Here is a 12,417-nt window from a genome sequence, read left to right as displayed (position 1 = left end):
CCATAATCCATTTAATACACTTTAAACCCGTTTTCAGTTACCTACCTTTATTATGAGAAAATAAAGTTTTATGTCAAATAATTAATCTCACGAGAATTAACAATTTAGTACATTTATTAAAGTTCAGCTGCACATCCTATCAAATCTCTTAGAAGGTTCGCATTACATAGTAAATTAAACATTGTTAATATCAATATTTTCAATTTAGTCAATTTAGTGAATTAAGAGAAAATTGAGAGATTTGGTTTGATTTAATTGAAATTAAATTTCATAGTCTACAGAGAACATTCTCCCTGGATTGATCAGAGATGATAAATAATGAAAAGAAAGAAGAAAAATGTACTGAATTTAGTAAAGGACCCACAAATTTTCTCAATGTGTTATAGTGTTACAGGTTGTACTCTTTGGTGTTTCAGAAAGTAGATTCTATCTTATTCTATCTAAAACTCATGTGATGATCATATAATAGTTAAGTTATGCATCAAATATCAAGTACATATATATTAAATAATTAAATAATTTATTTATTACCCAATTCATGATTTCAGGTATCTATTATATGTATATGTAGCTTTGGAATTTATATATAACATAAGAGATTAATGAAGGGTTAATCCATCAAAAGCCATTTTAAAATTTTTTATTTATCTGATTTTTTTAAAATGTTTGTCATTCAATAGATTAATATACTATTTATTTTTTTGATAATTAGGAAGAGGAGAGCGTTTGTGGGAAGAGTCGAACTCACGACCTATCAGTTTGCTGTCAACGCTTATACCATTTGAGCAGTATCTCATTGGTACTATTTCTTTTATTTAATTGATTCTTTTATAGACTGAAAGTTATGAGCGTACGTGCAGCTCAATCGCCGTATAACAATTAATATTTTTCACATTAAAAATGATAAAAAAAATCCTAAATTTTAAATTGGCCTGATTACTTAAAAAACTTACACCTTGTAATATTTTTTCGTTTCTGCCTTAATCTAGGAAAAAGTTCATTTGTACCCTATTTTTATTTTTTTGTTGAAAATTGTTGAGTTTTTTATATATATTTTTATTCAATAAGCCCTTGTATTTATTTATTTGATCTTTTAAAGTTTGATGATGTGACATATTTTATAAACATATCAAGTTAGTTGGACAATAAGATTTATTCTCTTGCGCGTTTAATGACGAGTGTAGTGCACACTTCTTTTTAATCCAAAAATGACCTACAAATTCAAAATAAATATAAGTATAAGGATGTGCTAAAGATAAAAATTTAGAAAAGGACCAAACGAATTAAATTTGAAAAATAGAGGAGTATAAGACGAGTTTAGCCACGAAGGAATTTGTTTCATGTGTATAGAGACAGAGATAATGTTTTGTACTGTGGTAGAGACACATGCTGCTTCTCTTTTGCCTATTTTATTTTCATCAAAATGGTAAAAACTCAACATCAATGCTCTTATTACAGCTTCACTTTCATGGATTTTAATTCCACTTCTTTCAATCTCATCGTTACAATATAAAAACAAAACCAAAATCAAAATAAAACAAAATCATTTTCTTGTTTAATTTTGTTTTCTACCTGTTTTTTTTTTTTACCAATTGGAATTTAATTTATTTCTGTGACAGAAATTCAGAAATGAACAGTTTGCTTATGTATTGTATTTTAGTGACGTTGATGATTATTAATTCTTTGGGTTAAGTAGTGGAATTGCTTAGCTATTGCATCAGCAAAATGTCAACAAAACTGGAGCATAGTACTCCTTCATTAAAGAAGTGTGAAGTACAAGTATATGATTCTTGTTTTACATGTAGAAAAAAAAAATTAGATGATTGAGAAATAAATTATAGTACTATTCTTATTTCATGATTAATTATTTATGTTTTTGGTTTGAATAAATAAATGGATTCTGATCTGGTTGTTTCAGTGCATTAAGAACTCTGAAATTCCTCTTCTCCTTTAACATTTTAGGAGACTTTCTCACTTTTAATTCTTCTTATATGACTACTTTTATTTGAATTCTTTTTTCTCCTAATTAATTTGTTCTTGCCTGCCTATATATGTATACATATTGTTTATGGAGATGACTATAAATTACAAAAACAAGTTGCAAATTTCCTAACAAATGGATCAACAACTCTTTCATCCATTCGCTGGTCTAGCCTATAACTATTCATAGGCCGGGTTTACACGGGTTTGGGCCAATCCAACCGGAAGTGGCGGAACCAAAAAATTTAGCAAGGGGGATCAAATTCTTTTGATGGAACGATTTTGCCGCTCTTTTTAATTTTTAAGTCAAACGACATGTCGTTTAATTAATATTTTACTTTTTTTTATAGCTAAACGATAAATTATTTGATCTAATTGTAAATAAAAAATTAATTTTCTTTTTTTAAAACTAATTGTATTATATTTTTTTCGATTAATTTTGTTAAATTAATGATTTATATAATTAATTTTTTTAATTTAATTGCTTAAAAATTAACATTAAGGGCTTAAATTAATAATCCTTTTGCAATTTTTATAAGGTTGAAATGAATCTTTCACTAAAAAAATGATAGTATTTAAAAAATTGAAATGATTTTTTTACTAAAAGTTTACATTCTTCTTCGTTTAAAAGCTTAAAAGATGTTTTAAACTAACTTTTGCTCTTTCTCCATTGGTGGAGGGGCAAAGCTTATGACTAAAGGGTAGTTGACACTCATCATATTTTCTGGCAGTGGAGGGTCGGCTGACCCTCCTTAACCCCTCTAGGTCCGCCCCTGCCAACCGGATTTGACATTTTTTTATACAAGTTCGAGTCTAGTCCGATTGACTATCCAAGTTCGGTACGCGTATTAATTTCGTATTGGCTCTAGCTAAATTTTTACAGACTTGCGTGAAAAATTATATAATAATAAAAGTCTGAATCTGTTCATAAAAAATCGGGCTTATTGCAGCTCAAACTCAAGCTAGGTTTGAAATAAAAAAATTGTACAAGTTCAAACCAAGTGGGACGGGCTTGGTCGGATACCCAAGCCCGTAATCAGGTCTCCATTAGCTAAAATCTAGGGTTAATCACAAAATTACCACCAATGAGATATAATTTAGATGGTATAAGCGTTTGACAACAATCTGCTAGGTTGTGAGCTCGATTCTCCCACAAGAGCTCCCGTCCCTAATTATATAAAAAAAACACAAATTATCTAAAAAAATCACTTAACTTTCAAAGATATGCTCCAAGTTAAAACATTTCAATTTTACCTAAGAGATGAAAATATTTTTACATTTTACGTCCTTATTTTTGATACATATTTAATACCTCAAAATATACATTGTTGATAAATCTCTGATACGGGAATGTACACAGTGAATATTTTCCGACATTTAGTAAAACCATAAACCAAGCATTTCACCAATTAAAATCAAACACATAATCTATTGAAAACTATCTAAAACCTCAGCGAAACTTGTCGGAAACACACGGGATACTGAAAATTTTAAAAGGATACTAGTGATGGTATTCTTGTCAAAAAACTTTGGCCAAATGTTGATTTTGATTTCTGCTTAGTCCTTCAATTGGAGCTTCAAGAGGTTTTCTTCTAATTTGGAATTATTCTTTGTTGAATTCGGTCACCATCTTTAAAGGTGGTCGGTGGATTTGTATAGATTTCCCTTGAAATGGGTCTTATGTTTGCTATATTCGTATTTATTCCAACAATTCAACATTAGATTATATTGCTTTTTAGGACGAGTTAAAGCATCTAAAGATTTTTCAGGGTATTGTTATTATTACATTGGACTATAATGACATCTTGAAGAGTTGTGAAATAACCAAATGTATTGGATGTTCTCTTTCAAAGGTTGCTCTTAGAGATTTTATCAATGTTTTAAAATTGATTGACATTCTTCTTCAAATTCGGTCTTTTACATAATATAACTCTTATTTAAGGTCTCATCTTAATATATGTACTATTTCTAGCAATTCTTCCTTTAATTAGTTCTTTTGATTGCGGTTTTGCCTAGAAGACATTATGACCACACCCCAGTCTAGTTTAAGTCAGCTAACAAATTTAATTGGCATCCAAAGCTGTTTAGGTCCATTGATGTTTGGTGGGATAATTCGATTTTTCCATAATTTTATTGCTTCTTCTTGCGAGTCAATTAACAAAGAAGGTAATGTTTTGTAAATTTGTCATAGACTTCGTAGTCTTAGGAACCATAATAAAGTCTAGAATATAAACGTATTTGGAGATCATAATAAGAAGATAAAAAGGTTATCGCAGTAGATTTGCTATTTAGAGTTTGTCGTAAATTATGCCTTGTCGAAAGCAGCTGATCTAGAGTAGTTATTTCAGATGAAGTATGAGCTTTTAGAATTTTGAAAAAACATTTAGATTTGATTTCGATTTAGAATTCGACAATCAACAAGCATTTGAAAAGAGATTGAAACACTAAATTCTTCAACATTTTAGCTTCTATTCATCATAGAATAATTTAATTTTTTGAGATTCAGGCTGACAATCTTTCCTTTATTGAGCTAGTATATACTATAAACCAAATCAGATTATTCTTCAGTTTTCTATATATTAACCGCTCTTATGGTGATTATAATTTTTCAAGCCTTCATTTTTAGTACGTTACTCGTGTACAAGCCGATTCTCTCATTTATCCTTTTAAAGAAATAGAAATCATGGCAGCCTTGAATTCTTATGGCAATAATAAAGCTCTGAGACATACAGTTTTAATTTCTATTTATACCTCAAGGCTTGGAATTATCTGAAGTCTGCTATGATGGGTATGTTTACTTCGTTTTTCAGCACTTTAAGATTATCATAAGGTCTAAACTCCTCATTTATTGTCCTAGTTCCAAAATTATTGCTTCCTCCAACATTAAATACCATCGACATATTAATTCACTTAATAGGATTTACATGATTCATTCGAAAGTTTTATCCTTCAGATTGGCTCCTTATTCTCATTTAATTTCGGAAAACCAACATGCTTCCATAAGAAGGCGTAACATCCTTAAGTGTTCTATGGCTGCAAATGAATTTTTGCATCTGGGGGGAAAGAAACAATTTGTCAGCTGACAGAATTTTATGGGAAGATGGTGATGGTCTTTTTAACGCATGCAACCAAGCTCTCTAGAATTCAAGACATAACTTCCAAGCCTTTTTCTTTAATTTGAAAATCTCCATCTTCAAGAGTGCAGTTTTTGTTGCATGGCAGGGTTTCTTCCTTAGCCTACCTTGATCATCGAAATATTATCATGGCTGGTTATGATATTTTCTTTTTTTCTCAAACCACAAAACTCAGAGCCGCATTCTGATACACTATGACTACGCAACGACTGTCTGGTATCATATGCTTCGTAAACTTGGTTTATATTTAGTTATGCCTTTTGATTTTTATAACTTTTTTATTCAATGGAGATTTTTGATACTGAAAGGTTGTTATGAACTTTTGTTCCCTCTTTCGGAGAACGCCATTTAAGAAGTGTGGAAATACAGAGATTGCCCTGTTTTTGAGCATATTCGGACGTCTACAAAGAATTCGGTCCACAAGTATTTTATCAGAGCAGTTTTTTGTTATAAATGCCATTTCCTGGTTCTAGTTCGGACGTTTACCGGAAATAAATTATATTCTTATTAGTCGCCTTTACTGTTGTTTTCTCGGAGTCGTAACTTTAAGTGTGCATAGAGAGATTCTGAGGTAGACTCAGTCGTCTATCACGTCATCCGTAAACTAGTCTATCATATTACGACACGTTATTAAAATAGTGGCACTACTGTAATTTTTGTTTATTACTCCCTCCGTCCCACTTTAGAAGTCCCATTTGACTTTACACACAGATTAAGAAAACATTAATTATTCTTGTCTTTTCATGTTTTTTCATGTTTTGCCCCTATTAATGATAGTGGAATTTTCATAGAACTCTTTTAAGAGAACTAAAATAAGGGTAAAATAGGGTATTCAATGGAAAAATATTTTAAAAATAGTAATGGGACTTTTTAAATGGGATATCCCAAAATAGAATATGGGACTTCTTAAACGGGACGGATGGAGTATTTTTTTACACTTTTGAATAGTAATATTACGATAGTGTCATTATTTTAATGACTTGTCATAATGTGACAGGTTTAGTCTATTAATGACGTGGTGGACTGAGTCTACCTAAAAATTTATATATTTTTTATAATCTATATTCATAAAAAATGCCTAAAATATATGCAATATAAAGATACATATAAGAAAAAGAAAATCCTTAAGCAATAATTTGATAATAGGAATGAGCTATATGAATTTATAATGCAAGATGTATTTTAGTTTTAGTGCCTTTCTACTCCAACTACAAAAATGAAAATCAATTTTATGCATTTACAAAGGGGAAAACTGTGGGCTAGAAATTGTGGTGACACTCTGTGAGCTATTTCTGATTTCTCTAGTTCCATTAATTTTCACATTTTTAATATCATCAAGAAGCCCTGGCTGTGTAATTTCCAAATTGCTAATCTCAATTTCACCTCTCATCATTTTAATTGCATTTGACAATTTTGGCCTCAGCCCACATTTCTCTTGAACACAAAGTAAACCAACTTTTAGAAATAGCATTGCTTCTTCTTCATCTATAAGATTTTCATAGAGCACAGGATCCACTAATTGTATGAGCCCATTTGCCTTGTACATTTCCCATGCCTGCAATCGAATCAATAACATATTATTATAGCAATTTGAAATGTATATTTGTAGAAAGGGAAAAGGCTCAAACATGACCTTCATGTTTCCACCTCAAACTCTTAAGGCTTCTTCAAGTCTTTTTGAGGGGCCAAAAGAGCCTGGGTGGAAATATGAGGATCATTTGTTAGCCGTTTGCCTTTGTAGAAATGAAGATGAGGGGAAGAAGGTAGGGGTGAGCACGGATCCTGGATATCTCCAAAATCGAACCGAAAATCGGACCGAAAATATCCAGGACCGAAAAATATCCGTTGACCATTGACTTTCCCCGAACCTAACCGTACCGAAAATTTTATTGGTACGGTTCTGGATCTTTTATAAATACCCGTACCGAGAACCGAACCGAACCGTACCGAACCGAAGTACCGAACTTATCCCCGAAGAACCGAAATTATATATATATTATTCAATTTTTAATTTGATTATTATATTGGTATTAACTTTAAATTACTAAACATTAAAATTGCTTTATAACATTAAAAAATTTACTCTATATATATATATATATATAAAAATTATCAATTTATATAAAAATAAAATTACTTATATATTTCAATGAAAATGATATGAATTTTTCAAATATTTATACAATTTCTTTGATAAAACTATATAATTTTCCATCAATAATTATTAAAAGTATTTTATAAAAATTGATATGAACAATTTATATATTCATTGACCAAATTATATAGTTTTAACAAAAATGATATAACTGTAGACTTGAGAATAGATAAAAGTACCTTTTCAAATTATAAAGAAAGGCAAAAGGTACAAAAAAACTCTCGTAGTTTTCACAAAAGTACAAATCAGCCCTTTTACTTTTTTAGGCACAATTAAACCCTCTTTGTTTTCAAATAGAACAAATAACCCCTTTCGTCCAACACAATTAGAAACACTCGTTAATGGCTGACATACCTCCCATAATCATATAGGAAAAAAGTTCAACAATACTTTTAATGTTGAAAATATTTACAGAAAATTAGAGGGGGTAAGTGTCCTTAAAGTAAACTAAAAGGGTTTATTTGTTCGATTTTAAAACAACAAGGGTTTAATTGTTCAATTTTAAAAACACGAGGGCTTAATTGTTCTCAAAAAATGGAAAAGGGCTAATTTGTACTTTTGAGAAAAAGTCGAGGGTTTTTTTGTACCTTCTGTCATAAAGAAATTAATATTAAATCGAACGATGATATACATATTGTACCTTTTTATTTTATTGATGATTATTTACTTGTGATAGTTGAAAATATAAAAAAAAGAATGAATGAGTAGCTAATTAATTTTAAAAATCAAAATAATATATTATAATATAGTAGATATCATATTTTAAATAAAACAAGATCCGTGATTCTAATGATATCCGTACCGAACCGTACCGAACCATTAGGACCGAATCCTCGTACCGAACCGTACCGAAAAATAAAATCTCCGAAGCGAACCGATTATTGGTACGGATCCGGAGATCCAATTTTTGATATCCCCGATTTTCGGTTTGGTTCCGGAGATTTGTCAATTCCCGGATTCCCCCGAACCGTGCTCACCCCTAGAAGAAGGAATATATTTAAAGGGTAGAACTGTAATTCTGTCATTTGAATAAAAAAGGCTAATGTGGTAAAAATAGAAGCAAAGAATTATTATTTTTATATCACATGAAAAATACAAAATATATATCTACTATATCATTTTGAGAGAACCAATCTGCAGAAGACGTTCATAGCTTTCGGTTTTGTAAATTTCCGCATCAAATCGAGAGTTATGCGTCTAAGAATACATTTAAATTGACAATCAAATATAATTATCAAAAATTATAAAATTGATGGATCAAATTTTTATAATTTTTTTTAAATTCTTTTTATCAAATATCTAAATATACAATATTACTCTCCCTTAGGATAATATTTCAACCTTTTCCTTTTATGAAGTATAGTGTATGATATTGTGTTTTTTTCTTTTTTTTCAATTGAAGCTATATCTGTGGAATACACAAATGGGTATGTACATGATTGATTAAAGTAGAAAGGGAGTGATGAGCTTAAATTGCTATAATTTGTAGGTGACCTTGTTTCCTATAACTCAAACCACCAAGAGACAAAATTATTGGGTCACCATAACTATCATCTATTCCACAATTTTTGTATACAATTCACATTCACCTTTCTACATACTTAATCTATTCATGGATGGATCCCTCAAGGCATAATAAGATTTTTTAGAAATTCAAAATATTTAAATAAATAATCACTCCCTTCATGATGTCAAAAAAAATTACTGGCTTTTTTTGGGCCTAATGTTAAAGTATATTTAAATGATGTTATCCCTATAAATTAAAGATATCATGAATCCAAATGTCAATTCTAATGATTGAAATCTATAAACTAAATTAGCTGATATGATGTTAAAATATTTCTACTACTTATAAAGAGATTAATTTTAGGGACCAAGTTAAATAATTGTACCTTTTCGACCAAGTAATGTTCCCCAAGCTCTAAATCGAAGCTAACAGCCGTTCTTCCGCTCACAATCTCAAGAAGAAGAACTCCAAAACTGTATACGTCTGATTTTCTTGTTAAGTGTCCGCTTATTGCATATTCCGGAGCTAGATAACCTCTTTCAATTGATCACAAAATATATAACATACAATTAATTACACATTTTTAATTGATAAATTAAGAATTATATTGCAGTTTTTAGATAAAATGATTAGATTTTTTAAGATTAGTAGCAAGCTATTTTAGTTTTTTCCAACTTTTAAAAATGTTAATTTTGGTAACTATACGGATATCTCAATTGATACAACTATTTAACCTTTTTAATTTTTTTTTATTGATGGCCATTCTTTTTCATTTTGTTTATTATACCCAAATTTTGATAAATAATTTTTAATTTAAAAATTAAATTTGATCATAAATAAAAAAAATTGTTTTTATATAAATATGTTTGATTTGCCACAACTGAAAAATGTATCTATCAAAACTATATTATAGTTGACATTTTTAAAAGAATAGACCATAAGTAAAAGAAATCAACAAAATTAAATATATGTTTTAGTGATTTGACATTTTAATTTGAATGGTATGAATCATAAGCTGTGTCTAAATTAAAACAAACACACGAAACAATTTTGATAAACTATTTTTTTTTAGTTTAAATAGCTTGAATTAGCAAGTGTTATCTTCTAAGTTAATATTAACGAGTAAAAAATTGAAAAAAAAATACTAACGAGCTACAGCTCAAATGGTATAAGCGCTAGCAGCAAACTGATAGGTCGTGGGTTCGATTCCTCCCACAAGCGCTCCCCCCTCCCCAATTATCAAAAAAAAATTGAAAAAAATAATAATATTTTATTTTAAATGATATGATTATTTTTATTATTCGACCAATTATTTGGCCTCTAATATTTTTTAATTAAAAAAAATATGTTGGTTACCCATAATTTCTATGGTAGCATTTATGTATAAGTGCAAAAACAATTGTCAACTTTGTAATTTTTGATTAGGAAACAACTCAAGTTGTATTATTTAATAGATATTCTTGTCTCTTCCTCTTTCTTATATTTAATTTTATATAAATATAGCATACAATTATCAATTTATTTTATATATCTAGCAATAAATGAGATAGTTGACATCTATCTGCTAACAATCATATACATTTAGTTAGTATTTCCAGCTTAATTATTTTTAATTATTATTTTCAGCTTAATTATATTTTAGAAAAGGGTTTATAGCAAGAAATAAAAGGAAAGATTTTGAGAACTTACAATGTGCCTGCCACTCTTGTACTAATGTGGGTGATGTTATGTGAAAATAGCTTAGAGAGTCCAAAATCTGAAATTTTAGGACTAAAATGCTCATCCAAAAGTATATTGCTGGCCTTTATATCTCTATGCACAATATGAGGGGTTATTTCCTCATGAATATAAGCTAGCCCTTCACCAATTCCTAATGAAATTTCTCTTCTTGCTTTCCAACTGAATTTTACTCTATTTTTGTACCCACCTGCCATGTCAATTAAAAAGATATAACCATTCTCATTTTAAGAATGAATTAATCATCTAAAAAAACGACTGAGCGTCCTAAAAACAACTAATAAAAGATAAGAGAGAAGAAAAACAGTCGGCGATTAGAAAAAGTAGAAAAATGACACGACTAAATAATATTCGGAAAAAATGATGAAACAACTGAAAACAATCGATAGTTAAAGAACCAATGATCATCATATTTTGTAATTTCGAGCTGCTTTACTTCAACTCGTAACATATCGCTCAATTGAAAATTCCGGTCGGTATCAAAATTGAAAATAAGAAGTAAAATCACCTAGCAAAGTTTGAGCTAGGTTGCCATTTTCCATGTACTCATAAACAAGAAATCTGGAAGGGCCATCAATGCAAGCACCATGCAGCTTAACAAGATTGTGATGCCTAATAATTGACAGAGATGCAATCTCCGACATGAATTCTTTATCTCCTTGTTTTGATTCTGCTGATAGCACTTTCACAGCTACTAATTTTCCTTCTCCTATTCTTCCCTTCAATTTTTCAAAGCCATTTAATATATACACGATTAATTATAGGCGAAATGTATTTTTCGAAACAGAATTATATACCGTTAGCCATATATATTAAAAAAATTATCCGTGTGATCCAACATTTACGAGAATCGGTCAAAATGAGTTTACTAGTTAAAAAATAAAAAAAATTTCAATATGTTCACTTTTTTATACAATAAATTAATATATAATTAAATAAATTTTATAAAATATGTTAATTAGTTACTAATGAATAAAACTATAACTAAATATTATAAATTTCATGAAAAAAAGTATGTTGTTTAAAAAAAAAAAATGCTTACCTTATAGACAGAGCCAAATCCACCTTCTCCAATTTTGTTAGATGAATGAAAGCCATTAGTAGCAACCTTCAACTCACTATATGAGAAGGCATAAATATTTTCAAGAATGTTTACACTTCCTGTAGTTATCATCAATATTTAGTTAGAAGAACAATCCTGAAACTATTATGAACTCGTTTTAAACTATGAGATCTCGAGTTCGAGAATCATAAACGCGGAGTAAAAATAAATATCGAGTTGAAAATGTAAATATATTAAAGGAAAAGTATATATATATCTACCTTGTGTGCTATAATCTGAAGAAGAGGAAGCTTGTGGAGTATAAGAGAAGCAAGAAAAAGATTGCTTCATAGAAGTAAGTATGGTGCTACGATGACTGAATAAACTTTGTTTTATCTTTTTCAAGATTGATGTATTCTCAATATTTTCCATAGCTAATATCATTAGACTTTAATTGAATATGAGAGAATTTTTTTTGTATGTATATGCCAAAATAATCCCTATTTATAGACGAAATTTTCTGACCTTCAATTTGGTTCTATTCATATGAATATATATATATATATGTCTGACCAAATTATTCATATTTATAATTAAAATAGAACATATAAAATAAAATTTATAAAATTTTATAAAGTATTTTTGAAGCGAATATCCATTGCTATTTTTTAAAGTTTAAAATTATGTCCGAAAGAAATGAATATTTTTATCACTCATGCTATCAGGGGCGGGACTAGGACTCCAATTTAAGAGGGTCGAAATTTTTCCATACAACTATTTAAAAAATTAAACTACGGCAAATATGGTGAAAATTTGGCAACAAGAACTTATAGGGCGGTTAACCGTCCCTATATGGAAAAAC

At 29.3% G+C, this 12,417-nt stretch overlaps 1 protein-coding gene across 1 annotated transcript; it reads right to left on the bottom strand.

Annotated features, from left to right (window-relative positions):
- Window positions 1-6,223: 6,223 nt before the first annotated feature.
- Window positions 6,224-12,025, bottom strand: LOC126660038 (putative serine/threonine-protein kinase). Its single transcript, XM_050353362.2, has 6 exons — window positions 11,837-12,025; window positions 11,556-11,674; window positions 11,022-11,232; window positions 10,466-10,703; window positions 9,162-9,312; window positions 6,224-6,669 (listed from the first exon to the last, which is right to left on the bottom strand). Exons 1-6 carry the CDS (start codon window positions 11,997-11,999, stop codon window positions 6,352-6,354), a joined length of 1,200 nt encoding a protein of 399 aa, XP_050209319.1. The 5' UTR covers window positions 12,000-12,025; the 3' UTR covers window positions 6,224-6,351.
- Between the last annotated feature and the right edge of the window lie 392 nt (window positions 12,026-12,417).

The sequence above is a fragment of the Mercurialis annua genome, linkage group LG8 (assembly GCF_937616625.2).
Source record: "Mercurialis annua linkage group LG8, ddMerAnnu1.2, whole genome shotgun sequence".
Lineage (NCBI taxonomy): Eukaryota > Viridiplantae > Streptophyta > Magnoliopsida > Malpighiales > Euphorbiaceae > Mercurialis > Mercurialis annua.
This window is presented reverse-complemented; position numbering and strand designations above follow the sequence as displayed.